The sequence below is a fragment of the Neovison vison genome, chromosome 1 (assembly GCF_020171115.1).
Source record: "Neovison vison isolate M4711 chromosome 1, ASM_NN_V1, whole genome shotgun sequence".
Lineage (NCBI taxonomy): Eukaryota > Metazoa > Chordata > Mammalia > Carnivora > Mustelidae > Neogale > Neogale vison.
In genome coordinates, this window is record NC_058091.1 from 268,844,871 (window position 1) to 268,868,178 (window position 23,308).

The 23,308-nt window shown below is 47.2% G+C and overlaps 1 protein-coding gene across 2 annotated transcripts in view; it reads right to left on the reverse strand.

Moving 5' to 3' along the window:
• Positions 1-23,308, reverse strand: part of CYFIP2 (cytoplasmic FMR1 interacting protein 2) — a 125,825-nt gene that overhangs the window by 16,215 nt on the left and 86,302 nt on the right. For both annotated transcript variants that reach the window (XM_044230560.1, XM_044230570.1), the window contains exons 24-26: positions 22,365-22,508; positions 20,871-20,961; positions 19,586-19,716 (exon numbers count right to left, since the gene is read on the reverse strand). In XM_044230560.1, coding sequence (XP_044086495.1) covers positions 19,586-19,716; positions 20,871-20,961; positions 22,365-22,508 — 366 coding nt within the window. The remainder of the gene's footprint in view (positions 1-19,585; positions 19,717-20,870; positions 20,962-22,364; positions 22,509-23,308) is intronic.

The window sequence follows — 23,308 nt, forward strand, 5'->3', positions numbered from 1 at the left end:
GTGAAGTGCCCAGAGAGTGGGTTTCTTCCCCACGTGCCCCTGGCTCCTTCTGCTGCAGCCATAACTAACAGCTTTTGTTATCTGAGTGTACCATCTGTGCTCCCATCATAGAATTTTTACCTTCTCTCTGGAAGGCTCCCAAACCTACCTCTTGCCGCACTCCCTTTGCTTAATAAATTCCCACTCTTCTTTCAGATCTCAGGTCAGCTACCATTCCTTCAAGGGAGACTTTCTTGACCCCCTCAAGGAAGGGGGGTGGTCTGAGCCTGGGTGGGTTCCTTACGTGTCCTCAAAGAATCAAGTTCTTTTCCTTTCAACGTTTGAACTCAATTTTTTTATACTTTATCCTTGCCTACCCATGACTATTTGATTAACATCTACCTCCCCCTACTGGAATGTAACCTTCACGCAGGTAGGGACAATGTCTATTTTTGACCATATTTTAGTCCCAACAGTGAACCCAGTTAGATGGCAAATGCCCAGTAAACATGCACAATGAAAGCTTAATGTCTGCAGCATATAAGGGAATTGAGACTTAGGACAGCATCTCTCCTGTTCTAGGATGTGGGCCCATCTTATGTGGGTCTGCACGTTTCCTTTTACTACTAATGAAAGTATTTTTTTTTTAGTTTTATTGATTACCCTGTGTAAATTATATGAAGCATTTTAAAGAAATGCTACAAGTGGTGGGATTTTCAGGTGTTCTTGATTTTCTATCCCTCTCTTTCTCCCTGTTTTTTGCCCCCTACTTTTTATGTATATACTGAATTTTCTACATTGAACATATATTACTTTTAAAACAGTGATTTGAAAAAACTCTGAAAGTAACTACTTTTTAACTTTAAAATATGGAACTATGGGGGTTTTGAGCTGGCATTAGAGAGAAGGAAATGAATTCCTAGCATGCCACATGGCCTAGCAAGGAATAAATATCTGCATACATTTAACAACGCAAATCGTGTATGCTTTTGCTTTGTTTTGTTTTCTTTAAGCTACACTGAAGGGTAAGTTACAGATGCAGAAGAAAATACAAATGCTACAAAAATACAGCTTTGAGCACAGAGAAGTAAAAGTATAGCTGACACAGGGTACGAGTTTGTGGAAGTGTTAGAAGTGAAGTTGGGGATGTTAGTTTCCTCATCTTGTACAGACAGGAGTCAAGATAGTAAATACTGTTACTATAAGAAGCCACAGTGGTGTAAGTATATTATCTGTAAGTATATTATATTATATGTAAGTATTATTATATTTTATGTAAGTATATTAAGAAGCAACAGACGTAATAAGTAACAATCAAATATTAAAAGGAAGTGAGGGGAGAGATGTAAATGAGCTGAAATCTCATCTTTCCAACTGGGGAGTCAGTAAGTCGTGTCTAGAGCTGCCAATAAGAAACAGAAGCCATCCTCCTATTATTAAGCATCATGGAGAGAACGACAAGAGCTAGAAACAGAAATGATGAACACAAGTTGCCTTGGGGGCTGGGATACAGGTGGGAAGAGGTGCAACGGGGCTTAGAATGATGATTCTCATCATAAGCTCATCTGTATTATTTGATTTATCATGTGCAATTAAGAACAACTTAAATGGAACAAAATGAAGAGGTCGGATTAAATGGTCTCTGAGGGTCTTTCCCTAGAAGCGAGAACCTATAACAACATAATTGCTTCTTTCTTCAGGGAAGGAGAGGCAATGAGCACTTACTGAACGCTAACTCTGTGCCAGGTGCTTTGTACCTGTCATCTGCTTTGCACTTCAGAATAGTCTAGGAGGTAGATTTACGGTTTCCATCCTTCAGACCAAGGCACTAAGACTCTCGGGGAGGTGACGTTTCCTACCCAGGCCCATGTGGCATTAAAGAAGCAGTAGGGCTGCCAGGATTAAGGGCAAAGGCCGCTTCACTTTGATACCCATGGTTTCTCCTTGGCAGCCTGTGTGGGCAAAGCCTGAGGAAGTGTGGATTATTTCCCCCCTCATGATACATACGCACGTTGGAAAAAAGAAGTAAAATTATCAAAAATAGAAACAGGAGAAGATTACTTAAAGCCTCATCACCTGAGAAACTTCTTAGCCTCACTCATATCTGATAGGATCATATCATTTGTTGCTGTATTCACTGGGTTTTTAGTTGTAGCTACTAACGTTCCTTAAACTTAAAAAGTTGTGACATATACAGGCAGTTTGAAGAATGAAGAGTCTTGAGCCACATTCTAGCCCAAGCAACAGGGAATTACTGAAACCTCTCTTTTCTGATATCCAGAGGTAACCCCCATCCTGAATTTGTGTAAGTAATTTCTTTGCAGGCCACTAATTTTCAGAGATCTGCTGGTTTGATACTTAGGCAAACAAGAGGACCGCTCACGTGGCCAATTTGCACCTATAAATTGATTCTTTCTCCAGCCTCCCAACCTCTACTCAACCTTATCCTTCCCTGAGAGCCCCATTCAAACTTTACCTCCTAGGAGTCTTCCAAGCCCCTCCAGTCTACAGTGGTTTTCTTTTTAAAAACTTACCCGAGTCTTTATTAATTCAGGGCCCCCACCAAGCTGTCTGTGGGCTGAGCGGTCTAATCTAGTCCCAGTCCAGGGCCCTAAAGTCTGTGATTCATCCCATGAAAACACTGACTGATAGTCTTCTTGGAAGGACCAGCTATAGAGAATATGGGTATATCAACTAGAGATCAAAATCAAGCAAGGTCTAAACTGAACACTTTCTTTTGGACTAGGATATAGTCTGAGCAGAAAAGAAATCATTCATTTCAACAAATGGTAAGAATGTATTATACACAAGTCTCTTGGCAAGGGGAAGACCTGATGCATGGTGCTTATCAAAATGATGAGGAAAACAAGCAGATTGAAAATCGTGGGAATTGCTACAGTTGGGGCATGCATGGGGCTAGAGCAATACATAAGAGGGGCAACCAACTCAGGCTTTTGGGGAGGATGATAAGGTAAGCTTTCAGGAGAAGGGGACAGTAAACTGAGACCCAACCCAGGTGTAAGTGTTGGACAGGTGAGGGGGAACACTTCCTGCAAAGGCCCAGGAGCGAGAGGGAACAATAGGGTAAGGGGCTGACAGCTGAAGAAGACTGAAGCCTCTGGTGCTGGGGAAGGTAGTATGAGATGAGGAAGGAGGGGGAAGCAGGAGGCAGATCAGGAAGGATCTCACAAGCCCCACTCTGGCATCTGAATGCCATCTTGCTGGTTTCCATCAGGGAAATTGGCAGTTTCACCTTCTGGTTGCAAGAGAGAGAAAGGATTGTGGTGGGGGGTGGTGGGGGGAGGACAGAGGTGTTGAGATAGTCCAAGCAAGAAAGAGTAGGGGTGGTGGCAGAGGAGACAGAGAGGAGGGAGCAGATGTCAGAGACCTGCTGTCAGATGGGAAACAGGAGCAGAAAAGGAAAGGACACCCACGCCCACCTATTGACAGGGTCCTAGGACACAGTGAGTTTGCAGGCAGCAGGGAGCTGAGATCAGATCTGGGCAGGATGAATGTCTGATATCTGTGCACGTCCAAGAGAAGATGTCTAAAGGGGACCTAGAGGTAACGTGTGGGGCCCTAGAACCTGGGGAATGGATCTGAACTTGGGAATCATCTTCATGAGGATGGAAAACTGACTCGAGGCGAGGGAAATAAATCAGTGAAAGGGCAGGTGTGGGGGGGCATTTCTCAAGGTGACCAGACCCTTACACATACTTCAGCTCTTTGGACACTATGAGACCAAAGAAAGAGAGGGTGCAAAGAAATCAAAGTGGGACTGATAAATTCTGGGCACTTTGGTGTCCACCTGAAGAGAGATGACAGGCCACCTGACAAACCAGGTGTAGGGAAGGTTACTCCTATGCACCTGGTGCTGCCCCTTCCTCCCTTCACCAAATATCCTCTGAGCGCTTGCTCTGTGATCCGACACACAGCCTAAGAGCACAGAGATGAGGATGGGGTCCTTCACTGGGTGCTGAGGGGCCTGGATGCTGCAGGAAACTCCGAGGGCAGGGAAGACCAGAAAAACTACATTTGAATGACGTTTCCGATGTAGTGGAGGAAGAGCTCAGAACACCTGTGACTGGGAAACAAAGGGCTCTGAAGACTGGGAGGTGGGACAAGGACACCAGGTGCCTGGCAGAGAATAGGCCTTTGGTAAGGTGTGTGCTGAATGAGCTGGTGAGGGCCCCGGGACGGTTCGAGAGAATGGGCCAGGTCCTGAACCACAGGCAAGGTGCAATTGTGCACTCGCAGGCAGAGGCCGAGGGGGACAAGATCCAGATCAGTGTGAAGAGAGCAGGAAACCATCTGCTGGGGCTCCTAAGAGAGGGGTGGGCTGACAGGGCTGCAGGCAGTCAGAAGTTAGGCTCTCGGTCTTGCGGACTTGCAGAAAAGGCTGGGCCAAAGCCTCTTTGCTCTGGGAACAGGAGAGAAGAAACTCACGGGAGCTGTGGGCCTGCGTATGAAGCCCTGGTGACTTCACCTTCAGAAATCAGAATAGGTATTCCCCTGCTATCCAGAAGTAAAGCGTTCGAATGAAACCTTTCCTAACCCCAGTGGCAGAAAGCAAAGCAATGATCCCTAATTTATATGGAAAAAATCTGAACATTCCTAGACCTTAAAAACAACTTCTCTTAGGCTTCTCTGCTACCTCAGGACACATCTTTCTAGAGAATGTGCAAAATAAATTAAGATGAAGCCCAGACAGAGCCCAGTGCAGAGCGCTGGTGGGCTGATGCTAGGTTCTGAGGGTAGTTCCTGGGGCAGAGCTCTGTGGGGGGTAGCGGGGGGCACTCGTGCTGCCTCGAGAGAGAGACTTGTTGCAAAACAACAGCTGAATGCCGCTCTTGCTTTTCGCCTTTTTTTTCCCTGAAAGCAAGAACCACTGTAAGATACCACTGTAAAAGCAAAGTGGCAGAATGTGAACTTTCAAAGACAGGGGATCCTTGCCCTTGGCCCCAGCATTTTGGGGGTGTGGAAAATAAGGCTGAGAGGATTTCATCTCTTCCTTGGACTCTCTTAGCTATTATGTACGGAGGCCAAACTTGAACCCAGGATTTCTAACCCAAAGATGCACCTGGGAGTCAGGCTGACATCAGGCTGGGACAAACCCATATAACTCAGCCTTGCCTTTTCCTGGGGCTCTTGATGCATTTCTGGTCTTATTCTGTGTAACGGTCTCCAGACTTAGTGACACTCCTTTAATTGTAAGGCACTGTGTATTCTTCCGGATGTGGGCAGAGGAAAAGAGCTGAGATCTCTCAGAATTCTCTTGCTGACCTGGGCCTGGCCCCTGGGCCACCTTCCTAAACCAGCCTTATCCTGTTCTTTCATTCGGCTCTACTGTCAAGCTCTACAGCCTTGAGTGAGACACAGATCCTTCTCCTGAGGACAAAGGCAGGAAGAGCGAGTGCTTGTAGCAAGTCTCCAAACGGGAACGCTTTTTTTTTTTTTAAATTGCAAGTGGCCATTTGGAACCTACTGGGTGGTAAAGGTTCTTACCATCTGAGTTTCCCTTACTCCTCATTAGGTCCAGTGGGCACAACCCCCACAAGACATCTCCTTCCCAACCACTGAGCTGCACACCCTACAAGCTGGGTGTTACGAGGGAGGGCCTGGCCTAACAATGTGGCCAATGCAACAGCAAAGACCCCAGGGAACGATGTTCATTGCAAATCACTGGAATGAGAAATCAGCAGATTCATGGACTGGGAAAAAATGGAATTAAGTCTGAGTCTTCATTGGAACAAAGACCCACGGTCTTCCTTGAATCGTGCTGCCTTGAAACAGAACTAGCTGACTGGTTAATAATATCCAGCTTGTGTTCTATGCATTGCCATATTGCCTTGCCGTCTATATTGGACTTTGCATCTGACCAAGAAGACGTGGGCATCTTGGTTGCCTCCTAGATCCCAAAGCAGGATGCATTCCGGCGCCGAGAGGGTAGGATGCCTGAACAGGTTCCAGGGGTCTTGGGCTACTTTGCTTTCTTTGGGGGATAACGTCATCTTGTCAGGGTTTGTTTATTTTGGGGGAAGGGGCTAATAATTTCCAGCCGAGGTGACAAAAAGCACGGCCCAGGATCGCTAGGAGTGGTTTAGGAAGACAGTATCCTGTCCACCCAGTCTAGCGGGCGCCACGCACGCCACAGACACCAGAGACTGACTATTTATAATGATCGTTTTCTGGTGGATGTATTTGGTTCTTTAAAAATCAATATATTATGGTAATATTTCAAAAGAATGAAGGGAAACATATCAAGGAAGGAGACCTTCTCATGATTTGCGGCAGGCAGCATGAGGCAAGCAGAGGCCCTGGGGTCATCTCCTGTCCCACCCCTGACTGAGGCAGTGGCTCCCTTTGGAGAGCATTTTGGAAGGCAGCTATGCTCACCACTATACCACCAACGCTGGAGAGGATTTTGACTACACGTTCAGGCTCAGCGGGATCCATTATGACTGCCTGCCTTGGGCTAGCAGAGGAGCAAGGGCACTCAAGTTACGAATTTGTTATCCTTGATCTCTAAAAACCCCCACCCCCACCAACAGACTAGTTACTTTATATGTGTTCATTGAGCTGACATTTGTCATTTTTTTCTGAAAATTCACCCAATATTTAATTCAGGCAAGGGCTGTCCCCTGAAAAACTGTTAATTTGGTAGATTTTCCCCCAGGCTTTACTAAGATATAACGGACATACAAAACTGTTTAACTTTAAGGGGCACAATGTGATTTTTCTTTTTAAAGATTTTATTTAGTTATTTGAAAGCAAGAGAGAGCGTGAGCAGGGGGAAGGGAAGAGGAAGAAGCAGACTCCCCGCTGAGCAGGGAGCCCCATGAGAGGCTCAATTCCAGGACCCTAAGATCTTATCTTGACTGGAGCCCGCGGCAGACATTTAACTGACTGAGCCACCCAGGTGTCCCTGTGATGATTGGATGATTGGGAAATTGTTATCAGAACACGTCTTTCACCTCATACAATTACCCTTTTGTATTGTGGTGGTGGGGCTGGGGAGGTCCTATAAGATCTACTCTCTCAGTGGCTTTCAAGTATACGACACAGTATTGCTAACTCTGGGTACCATGCTGTATGGGACATCACAGCAGATATGTTTTTAGAGTTCCTACTCTAAGCTTCTTTCTTTTTGCTGCTCAAGTATTTATGCTCATTTTTGGAAAAAGAAGAAGAAGAAGAAAAGGAGAAGGAGAAGAAGAAGAGGAAGAAGAAGAAAGAAGGAAAAGAAACTGCCCATGCACTTTTTTTTTAAAGGAAGAAATTTATAATCCCACCACCTAGGGGTCATCACTGATAAATTTTGGGCTTTATCCTGTCAGGATCTTCTACACATGTATTTTACAATAATGAGATATGGCTCAGTTGGTTGAGCATCTGCCTTCGGCTCAGGCCATGATCTCAGGGTCCTGAGATCGAGCCCTGCATTGGGCTCCACACTCATTAGGGGTGTCTGCTTCTTCCCCTCCCCCTACCCCTCCTCCCCATTCATGTTTCTCTCTCTCTCTCTCAGATAAAGATCTTTTAAAAAAATAAAATAATGGAGCATAAAACATCTACTCTGCTGTAATCTCTTTTCATCCCTTAGCATATATTATCAACATCTTACAGAACTTCTCCTTTAATGTTTGCTTTGTCTTTGTTTTTGTTTTGGCCTGGAGGAGTCTTATGCTTCCCCACACCCTTGCCCGAGTGACACCCACTTCTCAAAATTATTTGATAAATGATTACCCACTAAAGTACTGGCTATCTTTCTCCAAACCCATCTCAGCAGACTTTGTGTTTTTAGTGGCACTTTTAAAGATCAGGTAACATTCCAAATCAAAAGTCTCTATTAGGAGAATTTCAGACACTGATGGAAAGGGGAAAGGATGCTTTTGTTTGGGGTTGGGGGGAGTCCTCTTGGTGCCCCTTGAATTATAACACCAAGGAAGTCAATGTCAATAAGCATAAGGGTAGAAGCCAAGGATGGTAGGATCTCACCATACCCTGACCAAGACCTTCAGTGCACCTTGGTTTTCTTGTCTGTACCCTGACCTTCCAAGTCTGCTGTGAGGCTGCACTGTGCACCCAGGGACAGAGAGTCGTAAGAGATGAATGAGGGTAGGGGATAGGCATGGCTGAATCTTCTGGGTCTCGTGGGTCATGGCTGGGAGCTAGAATTTTAAGTACGAGGAGAAGCCACCTGTCAGTTTTAAGCCAGAGAGTAACAAGATCTGATTTATAATTGTATGAAGGTGCTTTTGCTGCTACCTGGAAAATCAGCTCTGCCATTTTCTTCCCAAATGCTTCACCTACTAGTAAATTCCACCCTTAACAAGAATGGAAAGGCAGCAACCCTCAAAAAAGCTGGGCTTGAGACATTGCTCTTAAATGGCACCTAGGGAGAAGGCATTATTGTTTTCTTTTCCCTAAAAGACCCTGACGTAGCGGGAAAGCCTCCCCACCGTGGCCCTCGGGAAGAGGGCAGCTGACATGGCCCACTGGCTATTCACTCAGGGCCGCTCACAATCTTTTTCTAATTTGGACCAGACAGCTTTCCTGGCTTCATCTGCCTTTCCACGATTCTACACGGATCTTTCCTGCTTATAAATCAAATGGATGGGCAGCAGGAGAGCCCTGGCTGAGTTTAGCACTGGCAGATGCCTCTATAAATTAAAAAAAAAATGAGGTCAGAAGTAGCTCCTAAGCATATGTTACCAAAAATAAATCTCACCCACTAGCAGAAGTAGCTGGAAAAAACAAAAACCCTCATAACTTTTCTTCCTCCTTATACACTCTGACCTTGTCTGCTTAAGTGACCCTTTTTCTTCTTAACTTCCCAGATTCCGTAATGAAGTTTCTCCCCCCTCAACCCTGTTATGAAAAACACCGAACCTATAAAATATCCAAAAGAACAATGCACATCCTTACAGTCTTGTCATAGTCAGAGTGACCCATTCTTTTCCCATTTCTGCTTTGACTCCGTGCATTTTACCAAATCACCGACAGCAAGTAGAAGTCATTGTTTTCCTCAGTCTTTGCTACTTCAGCAGTAAAACTGAGAGGATCCTCAGTACTGTTAAGTGCAGGCATTCAAAGATATTCTTGATTTCATAAAAGATGCAGCTGATACTACAATGTCCTTAGTTGTCTCTAAAATGTTATTTTATAGCCCCCCCTTTCTTTTTTTGGAACCAGGATCCAACCATAATGGGTTTTCTAAAGTGTGAAGAAGTGTGACTGCTCTACACAAAAGGAATTCAATGAATTCCTTGCTGGGGAACTGCGGCACGCTCCTGCTTCCACATGGGGCTCTCTGCATGGGGCTCTTTCTGGAAGGAGCTAGTGAGTGACCATTGCCGTCAGGCCACTTTTGGACTTAGCGAGTGCCATGCTCATGCGTATTATTCCTGCTGCTTAGGACAACTCCTAACACCATATGGCTATGAGGGCAGAGATCCTGAGATGATTAATAAGAACCAAAAGCTACTGTGAAATTGTGCTCTGTCAACAGAGCGAGTACAAGTGAAGATGTTTTGGAACTGGGTTGCAAACATATTTTATTGTAAGGGACCCTCATATAAATTCTTCAATGGATGACCACTTTATTTTTTGTATTGGCTTCAGTTTTAAAATTTTTTCTTTGCTATTAAAACTCATGGACCATGAGGGATTTCTTTCCTTCGTTTCATTTTTTGGGGGGGGGGGAATATTTTTAACTACTGATTTAAGTTTGGGTTTTTAAATTTTTTTTTATTTTTTATTTTTTAAGTAAACTCTTTGCCCAACATGAGGCTTGAACTCATGACCCCAAGATCAAGGGTCAGATGCTCCACTGACTGAGACAGCCAGGAGCCCCGACCATGAGGGATTTCTACCAAATACCATAAAACCTCATGTTCCCAACTCACTCAGCCTGAGGCTAACTGGAGACTTGATTTCTCTTATGTAAAGGACACCCTACAGATTCAGGATACATATTAAAAAAAAAAAAAAAGTGTCAGTGTGATCCTACACATGTTGGATTTACATACAACAGCATCAGATGCTACCTTTAGGCTCCAGTTCTGGGTGGAAAAAACTATGTATCAGTTTTAGCCCATCTCCTAAAGGGAATCATCAAACCAGTCTCAGAACACTGTTTTCCTAATATTCTAAGTTTTGAGGTAACAAAAAGACAGTTACACTAACACTAATATTTTATGTTTTTGTCTTTGTCAAGCGAGTGTGGAGAAATGAGCTGGGAACTGGAGGCCGAGGACCCCTCCGCCCCCCAGGAAACCCCACTCTGGTATTCTGGTGGGAGGAGTGGGGGGGGAGCACGGGAGGGGGATGTACAGGGCCTAACCAGAGAGCCCAGCACTCTAAACATTTCCTTATATGGACACACATGGGTGGTTAGTGAAGTGTTCCTTGCATGCTGATGTTAAGCCCCAAAGGTATAGGGCCCCAAGAAGCAAGCAACAAATTAGGCTTCCCACACCCAGCTTTGCAAAGAAAGCATGAGCCCCAGCTTCTAGCCCCTCCTGGCCTGGTTCCAGATGCAGTAGAAAGCTCGACAGTGATACAGTCCATCTGCTCCTGCTCTGTGGGGCCCTGACTTCCAGGAGTTCTTTGTAAACCTGGCCAAATAAATCTGTGATCTTATCTGATTCTGTGCATCTGTGGGTATGTTTGTGTGTGGGCGGGTCTGTCCCCACCAATCTGCCCCTCATTTGAATAATGCTGTATGTTACCATGTCTCACCTCTGCTCTTTCTCCCTGCTTCCTGAAGGGTCAAAGGGAAAAGGAATTATGATTCGGGATCAGAGTCATGTCTGGTCAGCTGGGAAAGATCTACAGCCAAGAAACTGGTTTAAGACGTCGCTCCCCACCACCACTCCCCACCCCCGGTGCATGTCAGTGTCTTCCAAGGCTGGCATTTCCTAAAATATGGGTATTGGAGATGCAGGGAAATGATATTTAACAACACTGAGTCACGGTGAGAAAGTTCTTTCCTTCTCAGTTTCTGACAGCTGCAATGAGAAAGTCTCCATTTGGCTCCAGCACCTCTAACCCCCTCCCTAACATGTGCTCACTCCAGTTTTAACAGAGAGCAGGCCTCAGGCTCAGAGGCCGGGGCAGGTAGCAGCTGGAATTACATTACTCTGTTTCATTTTGATTGAATTTATTGCTCTGGTTGCTTTCTAAAGATGGCAAGAGATAATGTTTTTTTGTTAATGAAAGTGATATAAAGCATCCTTTTAAAATAAACTTAAGTTACAAAGTTAACTTAAGGGGCGCCTGGGTGGCTCAGTGAGTTAAGCCTCTGCCTTTGGCTTAGGTCATGATCTTGGGGTCCTGAGGTCGAGCCTTGCATTGGGCTCTCTGCTCAGCGGGGAGCTGCTTCCCCCTCCCCCCTGCCTGCTTGTGATCTCTCTCTCTGTCAAATAAATAAAATTTTAAAAAAAGTAAATTTAAATAAAAATATTTTGCAAACAAGGGGACTAGGAGTCTGTAGATATGGCAAAAATTGTGACAACACATCAATGGCTAACCTCTGGAAACCGTGGCTAAGAAGATTCCTCCTAAACCAGGGGTTCCCCATCCTGGCTGCACATTGGACTCCGGCGTGGAGATTTGGGCCTGGGGTCTCCGCCAGGGCCTCCTCGGGGCAGGATGCAGTACAGGGGATGCTGAAGGAGCTCTGCGAGCGACTGTGCTGAGTAGCCACAGCTGGGACCACGACACCACTTCCTGGAAGCCTGGAGACATTTGCTCCCCAGTAACTTGACGGAGAACAAACTGCATTATGACTCCCCGAGTCCTTGGCTTGTAGGCATTTCTATCCTTGGGGGCTCCCCACAGGAAAGTCGTTGGTCCAGAACTAAATAACCAAGGCTCTAATTTCTTGGCAATTATTGGCAAGTAATGAAACAAACAGGACATGTCTCAGGGACCGGATATGGCTTTGGATTAAGGTGACTGGCCGTCTCTGTCTCAAACAGAATACTCTTACCTTGGAACAGACTGGAGGATAAACAGGGATGTTTTTACTTGTCAGCTAGAACGGAGCTAAAATGCCCCTTGTTTAGGCCATAAGAGCCCTGTGTTAGGCATGGAGGACATGAAAATGACCTTCAAACAGGAAATCTGTCCTATCATTTCCTCTTCCCTGTTTCCACCATTTTATAACCTTATCACTCTTTCGTTGTGGACCATGGCTGGTGGTCCCCCCATTTTTTTTTTTTTTAAAGATTTTATTTACTTATTTGACAGAGAGAGAGAGAGATCACAAGCAGGCAGAGGGGCAGGCAGAGAGGAGTAAGCAGGCTCCCCGCTGAGTAGAGAGCCCAATGTGGGGCTCCATCCATCATGACCCTGGGATCATGACCTGAGCCGAACGCAGAGGCTTAACCCACTGAGCCGCCCAGGCGTTCCCAAACTTTTTTTTTTTTTTTAAAGACTTTATTTGTTTATTTGACAGGCAGAGATCACAAGTAGGCAGAGAGGCAGGCAGAGAGAGAGAAGGAAGCAGGCTCCCCGCTGAGCAGGGAGCCCGATGAAGGCAGTGGCTTTAACCCACTGAGCCACCCAGGCGCCCTTTCCCAAACTTTTTTGATCACAAGCTTACCTCAGTTAAATTCTGAGCAAACACCCCAACTGACATGTATTTATTTGATCAACTCCGGATAGCTGTCATTTTTGAACAGTGTATTAATAAATAGGAAGGTTTAATTTCTTTCTTATTTTTTGAGTAACAGGTTAAAAACGCTGAGATCATCTTGCCTCGTCCCTGGGCAGCGAACCTTCTATGCTGTAGACTGTAGGTGTTGACTGGGAATGGCGCCGTCAGGGAAGGGATCCTGTCCAATGACCTCTGAGTCCTGAAGTCCCACACACTGACTGGCCCATGGCGGGAGAGGGGGGACTCTCAGTCATGTCTGCAGAATCTGTGATTCTCACTAGTCGGACCAAGTCTGATGAAGCTAGTGGGTTTGTTTTCTAGATTGGGACATAGCTGAAAGGAGGTCAAAATACTTAAAAACTGTAAAGCCATGGGGTATCTGAGTGATGCAGTCAGTTGAGTGTCTGACACTTGGTTTCGGCTCAGGTCCTAATCTCATGGATCATGAGATCAAGTCCTGAGTCAGGTTCTGGGCTCAGTGTGGAGCCTGCTTGAAATTCTCTCTCTTTCTCCTTCTGCCTATCCCCTGGCACACTCACTCATTCTTTCCTTCTCTCACATAAATAAATAAATCTTAAAAGACAAAAAAACAAACAAAAAAACTATAAAGCGGTGTACGAGAAAGTTATTACTGGGAGTCAAGGTGCCTCCTTTTCACAAAGCCTGGCTCATGTTCAATCTAGAACATCACTGGGCTCTGAGTCTGGGCAGAAGACATGCTGCTTGCTGGTGGGCTGAGGGGTGCTTCTTAGTGGTGCCTGGTTGTGGGGACAGAATGTGTTTCCTCAGTGGCTGGAGGGGTCTTTGGTCAGGGCAATGGGAAAAACAACCTTGGGTCAAGAGCAGGTGGGAATATGGGATGAGGGTCTGAGATGGACAGTGAAGGGTGGGCTTTGCTGTTTTACTCCCCATGCCTCAGGATTGTGTACATTTGTTAACTGTGTACTTCCTCTTAAGGGAAAAGAAAGCAAAAATATTTATTGCACAAAATTCAAATAATTAAGAGTGTAAAGTGAAAAGTGGGAGACCCCTATCCTATCTCTTGCTCCCATCACACCCCATGTAGGTAACTACCCTTCCTAGCTCAGTGAACATTACTTTTAACTAAACAAAGTTTAAAAAATGAAAAATTAATATTAATAAAATCAATATTAATTTTATTAATTATTAATAAAATCAATAATATTAATATTAATATGCAAGGATACCCTTTGGAATGTGAACAGTGGCTATCTTTGTGTGGCAAGGTGGTTTCTGTTTTCTTTTTTCTGCTTCTTTGGGTTTTCTAGCCATGAATTCATTTCAGTTATGCAATAAGAAAAACAAAATTAAAGGAAAAGGACTATAAAGTGGAAACAGGAGAGAGAGGGGTCAGATGTGCAGCTGGAACCAAAACCAAAACAGAAACCAACAACGCCATGGGCAAGGCACTGCCGAGCAGACCGCTGTCCCTGCGTGCGCGGACTGTGTCTTTGCGTCTCACCCCATCTAGTTGTAACCCTGGGAAAGTCATCTCCCTCATGGGGCCTTGGCTTCCTATCTACAAAATGTGGGATTGCACTAGATCAGTGATTCTCAACAGGGGGAGGTTTGTTTTGTCCTCTAGAGGAATAACAGGCAGTATCTGGAGACTTTTTCTGGTTGTCACAATGGGGGAGGGCGCTACCAGCACCTAGAGAGAGGGTAGAGCCCAGAGATGCTGCTCGACATCCTAATAGGCACAGGACAGACCCCTACCACAAAGGGTTATCTGGCCCACACTGTGAGTGGTGCCAGCGTTGAGAAACCTGGCTTCCACCATGCTCGGTTCTGTGAGTTTGGGCCCGGCCTGTCCAGGAGCCTCCTAAAGAGGAGCCGTGCGTTCATGACCCCAGACTCTGTCTTGGCCCACTCGATAGGAGAGAAGGAATAAACAACAGGGCCCAAGGCAGGGAACATTGGAGTCCTGCAGGGGAAGTCCTGCCATCAAAGGCAGACAGGCCCTCAGACAGGCTGTCTTCCTTCAAGGGCCAGGCCCTCCCTTGCTCACGTGGACAAACAGGGCCCTCTTTTGGCCTGCGTCCTCACAGTGAACAATGGGCCGGTGGCTCAAAAAGCACACAAAATTTGAGCAAAGATTCCGTGACTGTGCAGTATTTCCCTGAAATACTTACAATCTCTCAGGGTGGGGGATACTAAAGGAAATACAAGTTGTTAATAACTGAGTTTCCTTCAAAAACATAACAGGACTTATAAATAGATACCTAACAAATGCTGATTTCTTTCAGGCTAGACCCAACAAATATTTAAGAGGCTACAGAGGATAGACCCTTTGTGGGCCCCTGATCATTGACCACCATGGGGCAGGGAGAAGCAGGTCTTTCTAGTCGCCTGTGCTGGGACAACTGAGGAAGGAAGGAAAATGCATTTCTACCTCCCGTGAAACACACACATCAATTCCAAGTGGATAACAGACTTAAAGGTCTGTTAAGCCTCAAAAAGTTAAACTCTAAAACTTTCAGAAGATAACACATCTTCATGACGTTAGAGTAGGAAAGATTTTTTTTTTTAAAAACAAGTCACAAAAGCACCAACCACATAGGGGGAAAATGATAACTATACTAAGTGTTAAGAACTTCTGTTTATCAAAAGACACGCCACAGAAATATATTTACAATTCAGGTACCCACAATATATCAGGAATACATATAAATCAACAAGGAAAAGATGACCTGATTTAAAAACAGGCAAAAAGGGGCACCTGGGTGGATCAGTGGGTTAAGCCTCTGCCTTCAACTTGGGTCATGGTCCTGGGGTCCAGGGATCAAGCCCCGCAATGGGCTCTCTGCTCAGCGGGGAGCCTGCTTCCTCCTCTCTCTGCCTGCCTCTCTGCCTACTTGTGATTTCCGTCAAATAAATAATAAAATCTTTAAGGAAAAAAAAACAGGCAAAAATATTGAACAGGCTTTCTTTCACAAAAGAGGCTGTCCCAACGGCAGTGCCCTATGAAAAGAGGCCCGGTATCCATGGTGATCAGGGAAATCAAAGCCGTGATGAGATATCACAACACACCCACCAGAATGGCAATGACGGAAAAGACAGACAGAGCTAGTGTTCATGAGAATGTGAAGAAATGAAAACTCTCCCACATCGCTGAATGAGCGAATACATTGGCACAGACACTTTGTAAAACTGCTTGGTAGTGTCTAGTCTAGTCATGCACTGACCTAGCCATTCTACGACACGGTAAATTCACCTAATAAAAACGAGAGCGTAGATTTACCAAAAGAAACAGACAAGAACATTCAAGGCATCTTCGTTCATAATAGCCTCACTATTCACTCTGCAGACAACCCAAACGCCTACCCACAGTAACATGGATGATTTGATTACTCTATGCGGTGAGAAGACTGCATATTCCATATATTGATATATGTTATAGATCATAATTAAACACGCCAAGCAAACAACCTGTTCACAGGTATAGAGGATTCCATACTAATACTACCCCCTGGATTTTGAGAAATATTCACAAGCACCAACTTAAAGAGAAAAAAATATACCATTGTGGAAGTAATCAATCTTTTCAATTTATATTTTGCCTACCTACAAATTAATGATACAGTAACATCTTGGTAAAAAACAAAAAGATAAGCCACAGAATGAGAGAAGGTATTTGCAGCAAAAATTTGATATGGAATCCCCAATCAGAAATTCTACAAATCTATTAGAAAAAGACAATGTGAGATGAATAGGCAAAAAACTTCATATTTTGGGGTGCCTGGGTGGCTCAGTTGTTAAGCTACTGCCTTCAGCTCAAGTCACGATATCAGGGTCCTGGGATCAAGTCCCACATCTGGCTCCCTGCTCGGTGGGGGGTCTGCTTCTCCCTCTCCCTCTGCACCCCCCGACCACCTGCTTGTGCTCTCTATCTCAAATAAATAAAATAAATAAAATCTTAAAAAAAGAAAAAAAGCCTTCCTGCTTTGTGCTTTTCAGTATTCTTCCAGTTTTTCTGTTATTATTAATTTATTTAGGTACTATTATTTTTTGAATTAATTTTTAGTTTAATAATACATGAAAATACTTTCCTTGTAAAATATTAGACATTCCAGAAAAAATTAAAGTCCCTGTTGACCCCTAATCCCAGTTTTCTCCCTGATACCTAGAGAAAAAGACTGAACTATTTGGTATACTTTTCCTCCTAGATTTTTGTTTGCAAGGCAGTGGTATTTTGTGGGTTTTATTTCTTGTTTATCATATATGTATGGCATCATAATGTGTGTTTTGTCCTGTGATTTTTTTTCTTTCACTCAGTACCATGTCTTTCAGCATTTTCTATGTGGGCATACACAAAGGTACTTGAGCACCTTACTCTTTTTAACTGTTTCCAAGTCCTCCATACCAGTAGACGTTCCACAGTTTAAATAGTCCTTCCTCTGTGGATGGTCCTTAAAGCCCCTCCCTCCCTTTCTTTTAGTGCTGGTAGTACCCCTCTTTAATTACAACAATGCATATGTCATGCCTCTTTCTCATCTCAGGAAGCACTGTCTGGTTTGTGGAGTCCCCCAGTTGTCAGGTAGAAAGCACGGGCACAGCTCTGGGGAGCCCTAGCCCTTGCTATGTGGGCCTCCGTCAGGCCTGGAATCAGTCCTGGAAACCGGGGCTTTCCTTCCTCCACCCCTGCCGCTGACGCACCTGGGACCCCAGGAGAGCACTCCACTCTCTGGTTCCCACTGCCTCGCGTATGAATGGAGGGGATGGGACCACAGGCTGGGGCCTCTCTTGGCTCTACAGGTCTTTTATCCTGAGTGTCCTCTTGTCTTCAGTGATATACGCAAGTGACCACCCCGACAGGGATGCCTGAGAAAAAATTTTCCTTTCCTTGTATCCCCAATAAATAATTCAATAAATAGTCTGCCTCTGGGGGCTTGTACAGGGGAAACTTAATTGCTGCTCCCCAGGTCACAGCTCCTCATGAGAGAAGGTGCTAACAGGAGACACATAGGCCCTGGGTTTCCAGGGGCCAGCCCGCCCCCAGCTCCCTTCCTCCTGGTGCCCCGGGAGCCTCTCGCCATCTTCCTGAAGCCTTGAACAGAGCAATGTTTCCTCCTCATCTTGTCCCTGTGACTTCTGAAGGCTAAGTTTCCATGGCAACTAAGGCCACTGAACCCTGTTCAAAACCTATTCCCGTAAAAAGGAACACTTAGCTGTCTCAAGAGTCTATTGAAAGGGGAACAGAAAGGCAATTACCCCTTATGCAGGGGGAGCAAAACCGTGTGCATCTCTGAGTCTTTCTGCAGGGAAGGGTCTGCGAGAGCATATGGGACGTGTCCCTTGTAGAGGTGGGGACCCCAGGATGGAGTGAACCAGCTCACTCTCATGGGCGATGAGGACAATGAAAAGTAGGAATCTTCGGTTCTCATTCTGAGCTTCCTTCTCTGGCTCTACCTGGGTTCTGCCTCCTCCCCAGCTCCTTCCTTCCCTCCTGCCCTCTCCACACACCTCCTGCTTCCAGAATACTGACCTGGGCGGCTGCAAACAGCCTCGGTCTGCTTACGGTCAGTGCTTCTCTGGAGGCTGAAAGGGCCTTTCGCCAACAGGAACCGACCCCTTCATTCTCCATCTCAGGAAACTCCAGTGGTTCCCCCCCGCCCCCCGGCCCGCGACTACCTGCCTCTCGCTCCTCAGCCACTCTCTTATCCCCTTTGCTCCCCACTCCAGCCGTTCCAGGGTTCTTTCTCTTTCTTGAAGACATCAGGCTCCACCCTCTGCAAAAGCAGAGCGGCCGGACACCCAGCGCTCACTATCCTGTTTTGCTTTTCAGTCTTTAACAGCACGTCGCACCCTCTGCCTTCCCAGTTTTCGGTTGTTGACTTCTCCAGTGGTGCTCCTCTCGGGAGCTTAAGAACGCGGTAATTTGTCTCCCTCACCCGAGGCCGTTCACCCACAAGCTAGCACTGCACGAGCAATGAGGGGGCTCTTGGTCCCCTTGCTCTGAAAGAGGCTCCCACTGCCTCCTGGGGATTAGGCCTCTCCCTTTCCTTCCAATGCTCCGCTCCACTGCACCTGTGCCCCCAGGGCTGGAGGGCTGTGGACCCCACAACACGGAGGGAAGCAAGCAGCGCAGAGCACTAGGGAGAATGAGAAGAAGGCAGCCTCTGTGCCTGAGCCATGAGGGCTGGTGGGGGCAGATGAGCCGTCAGGGGGGGAAGGGTGTGCTGGGTCCGTGTGGGCCTGTGAGGTCGGGGAATGGGGAGGCAAGCCTCTGTGCGGTGTGATAACTACGAGCAGTTATTATGCACTTTGCATGCCTTCTCTCCTTTGGCCTCTGAGCTACCCTGAAGGTGAGAATGGCCACCTCCCATCACGACCAATGAAGAAAGCGCTCCGAGCTCTTTCCTCAGCCTGGACCCTCACCCTGGTTCCTCACCAGGCCAATTCCTGGTCATTCTCCTGGTCACCTCCTCAGGGAAGTCCTTCTCCCCCAGGACCATGTTCCCATGAAACCCTGCACCCCTCCCTCCGAGCACTTGCGGTAACATACACACAGCATCTCTGCGTAAATACTTGCTCAGCGTGAGTCTCCCTGCTACTGTCCAGGACACGGGGCAGGGACTGGCCACCACTATATCCGCCGGGGCAGTGCCTGGCCTGTGGCGTCCAAGTGGTTATTATTTAATGAGAGGATGGAAAACTAAACCCGGCTGGGTGGCCAAAATCTGCCGCTGGACAAGGTGGGGCCGGGACAGGAACCCAGGTCTGCCTAGCGCCCATGCCTGCCCTCCTCCCGGGGTTCAAGTGGTCAGAGCTGTGTAAAGGCAGAACGGAGATGTCGGGTGTGCCTCGCACGGGAGGAGCATGAGTCTATGCTGCAGGCCTCCCGGGCAGGGTGCGCTAGAGGGGCCTCAAGTATCTGGCTGGGGGGTGGGGGTCCCCAGTGTCTTTGGGCTCAGGACTCACCAGAGCTTGCTCTATGAGCAGGCAGAAGAGGATGGCATTGCCCACCTCCCTCAGGCTCTGGAACACGTCTGTCTTGAGCTCTGCGTACTCAATGATGTCCTTTAGCTGGTGGTGGAAGAACTCCAGGATCCCTGGGGGACGAAGGCAGCTGGTTAGCGGGAAACTGTCGCTGCTCGGCCGGGATTATGGGAAGTGCTGGGAAGTATTATGGGAAGAAGTATGGGAAGGAGTATGGGAAGGATTATGGGAAGCAGCAGTCCCAGGCCTGAGTGGGAAAGCGGAAAACCAAACCCATGCCTCTCCGTATCTGGGCCAGGGGTGAGATTTCTTTCAGGGCTCAGGACTAAAGAAAGCTCAGGAGGCTGGCTCAAATCTTTTTTGGGGCAAAAGAGATGTACACAAATAAAGCATCCCTAGATCTCTCCCAGTCCCTCCAAACACTGATAATGATCCTGATAATGGCATGAATGAACGTTTATTTATAAATGTAGGTATTGCGCGAAGCACTTTTCACAACCTCTCATTTAACACTCACAAGAATACCATGAACTGGGTGGGCACTTTTATTCATTTTCAGATGAGGCTCAGAGAGGGTAGGCGGCATGCCCACAGTCACACAGCTAGTAAGTGGGGCAGCTGGGATTGAAAAACCAGAGCTTTCGAGTGCAAGCCCTTTTCTCTTCTGAATCACACCCACTCAGCACCAGACAGCTTGGTTTTTAGGAAAAAACACCAGGTGCCAAACTCACAGCCTCAATCTTTCCCCATCCCCCAGGCCCCAGATTCAGTCCCTGTGCCATTCATGCTTAAGGAAGGAAAGAATGAGTCCTCTGCCCAGAGGCAGAGTGGCAAAAACTCCTGTTTCCTGACTCACCCTGGAAATGTCACTTGTGCCACCACCGGCAACACCTGCCTCCCACAAGCGGGCAAACGGAAAAGGGACCCTAGAGGGGCTGAGCTAGGAAAGACTTTAACCAGCAGACTGTAAACGCTCCCGCCCCTGCTGTCCTCTCCAGGCCCGCAGCAGTGAGGCAGGTCCAGACACATCATTTACATTCATCCGGGAAGGTGCTTAGGACTGCCCAGAGGGGTTAGAAGTGGGTCAAGGCTATGTAGCTAGTGGCAGGGGCAGGACACAAACCCAGGGAGGACCCAACTTGTCTGCATGTTAGAGAGGTGAACATTCCCAGGGAGAGGGCCAGGCCCCCTGCCCTCCCCCCAACGTGGGATGGGCCTGCAGGATTTCCCTGTCACTACCCTCTGCCCCTGGAGCCCCCTCACCCACCTGGAGAGCCATACTCGTGCCGGGGCAAGCGGCAAATCTTGGGCATCACCTCGATCAGTGTTTTCACGTACTGGAGAATGGTTCCTTGGAGCTGACAAGAGAAGAGGGCCACGTAGGTGAGTAACCACTGTTCCTGTACAGGCGCATCTCTGGACTGAACGCAGGGCTACTGGGGTGTACGGGGTTCTGCTGCAGCCTGTGGGCCAGGGCTAAGGATGTAATGTTTGTGTACCCCCCCAAATTCATATACTGAAATTCCAGCCCCCAATGGGGTGGCATGTGGAGACCAAGCCTTTGGGAGGTCATTAAGACACGGGAATGGAGCCTCAAGATGGAATTTGCGCCCTTGTGAGAAGAGATTAGAGAGAGGGGAGGACACGGTGAGAAGGCAGGCATCTGTACAGCAGGAGGGTCTACACTAGAGACCTACCCCGATGCCGACACCTTGATCTTGGAGAGCCAGCCTCCGGCACTGTGAAAAATCAGTAGTTGTTGGTGAAGCCACCCAATCTGTGGTATTCTGTTCTAGCAGCCTGAGCTGCATAAGACAGGAAGACACTGCTCCTTAGGAGGTTCCTCCTAAAGCTGGGGCACAGCCCCATCCTCCTTTATATAGAAAAATGGGCCCTTATGAGACAGAAGAGATAGCTGTCTCAGTCCGTTAGGCATAGAGACTTCCAGGAGGGCAATTTCTAGGCACAGGGTCTTTCCTGGGCATCGAGGCGCTTACATAGGATCCAGACTAAGATCTAAAATGTCATGGGCCAGGGAACTGTGGAGCCTGAGGCACGTCAGGTAATTTAAACACAGACAATCCATAGGTTTGTCCAAGGCAGACGCCTTTAATCCGTTACATTTTCTGGCTTTAGCTCCACAATCTCTAACAACTCATGGCTCTACACAGCTGTCCCCAGAGGGCTGCCGTCAGCAGGTGAATGCTCCTTCCCACCTCCGGCATGGTTATTCATTACTTTGTTTACTTCTGTTTCATCATCTCCAAATTTCGGGAAAATCCGGAGTGTCATAGGGAACTACATGAAGGCTCTGATGATCATATTTGGGGCGGACATAGAACTCTCTTGAGGCCAGTGCAGTACTGCAAGTGTTTAGCAAGAGATCCTCAAGAGAGAGCGAGGCATGGTGATTGATTAGAGATGTCTGCCGTGAGCACGGGTTCGGGGGGGAAATGGTGGCACGTGTGTCATGGATTTCTCATGCTCAAATTAGAAAACGCTACATAGGAGGACGGTACAAGCAGCAATTAGTAGACCCTAACAGTCCAAATCAGGATTGCTGAGTTCAGTTATCAAGCACAATGAGTGAGCTCTGGGTCAGAAAAGGAGAGTCAAAGCCACAAGGTCTGAAGGTACGCAGAAGTGTCACAGAGCGCTAGGTAAGAGGAACCTGGGGATAAGGACACAGGATTCCCAGGCTGATTCCCATGGGCAGAGCTGAAGGCATGTCCCACGCCTCATGGAGAGGGCCTTTCCTTACCAGGCTCTTGACGATCTTCAGGAGTTCCTCCATGACCACTGCGATGCCCTGGTAACCCAGGAGTCTGCAGATGGTCTTGAAGTGAGGGGGGCCCACAAAGTTCCTGTACGAGCTGTAGATGTGGCTGTAGGCAATGTTGAGAGGCTGGAAGACAGGTTGCGGCAAAGTAAGAGGCTGGGAAGTAAGTGGATGCTGGCATGCGTCCCGGAGGGAGATTTCTGGCTGCTCAAAGGGACGAAAACCTGACATCATCTGTGATCTCTCACTGGGGACCCCCACGATTATGTTTGCAAGAAGATGGTCACGGAGAGCGGTGTGGTCCGTGACCACAGGGTGGCGTGAAGGCCACTCCGTGAAGAGTGGTCCCCAGCAGCAGAGGAGGACGGGTCTCCAGGCAAGTATCTTTTTTACAAGCACCCCTGCCCCCCCCACCAGGACTCTGACAAATTGAGGCACAGGGTGGAGGTAAAACCGATGATTCTGTCTTTCTAGAGACATCTTTGGGACCAGAAACTGACTAGAAGAACCGTGTGGCAACTCAGTAGCTGACTCAGCACTGCCTCCTTCTACTTTTCCTTGTCTCCATTCGTAACGGGGTGGGGTCCCGGGACCGTATGGGACTGGGAGGCAGGAGACCTGTGCTGAGTGGCTGCGAATCACCAACACGTTTCCGAGCCTTCCATAGATGAGGGTGGTGGATTAAATCAGGGGTTTCATGACTACTGAAGTAGTCCAGTGAAATGTATCATGTAGCTGGGGTATGAAAGAGACCAAAGCAGAGTGGCATTGGGGGCCCAGGGCCCTGGCCACTGACCGGCCACCTCTATTGTCCTCTAGACTCCATGACACACCTTCACCGAATTCATGGAATTTGTTTTGGATTTTTCTGTCTGGGAATATGTGACTAAAATATAGGGCCCCGAGCTGGTCTCGCTCGGTGGGTG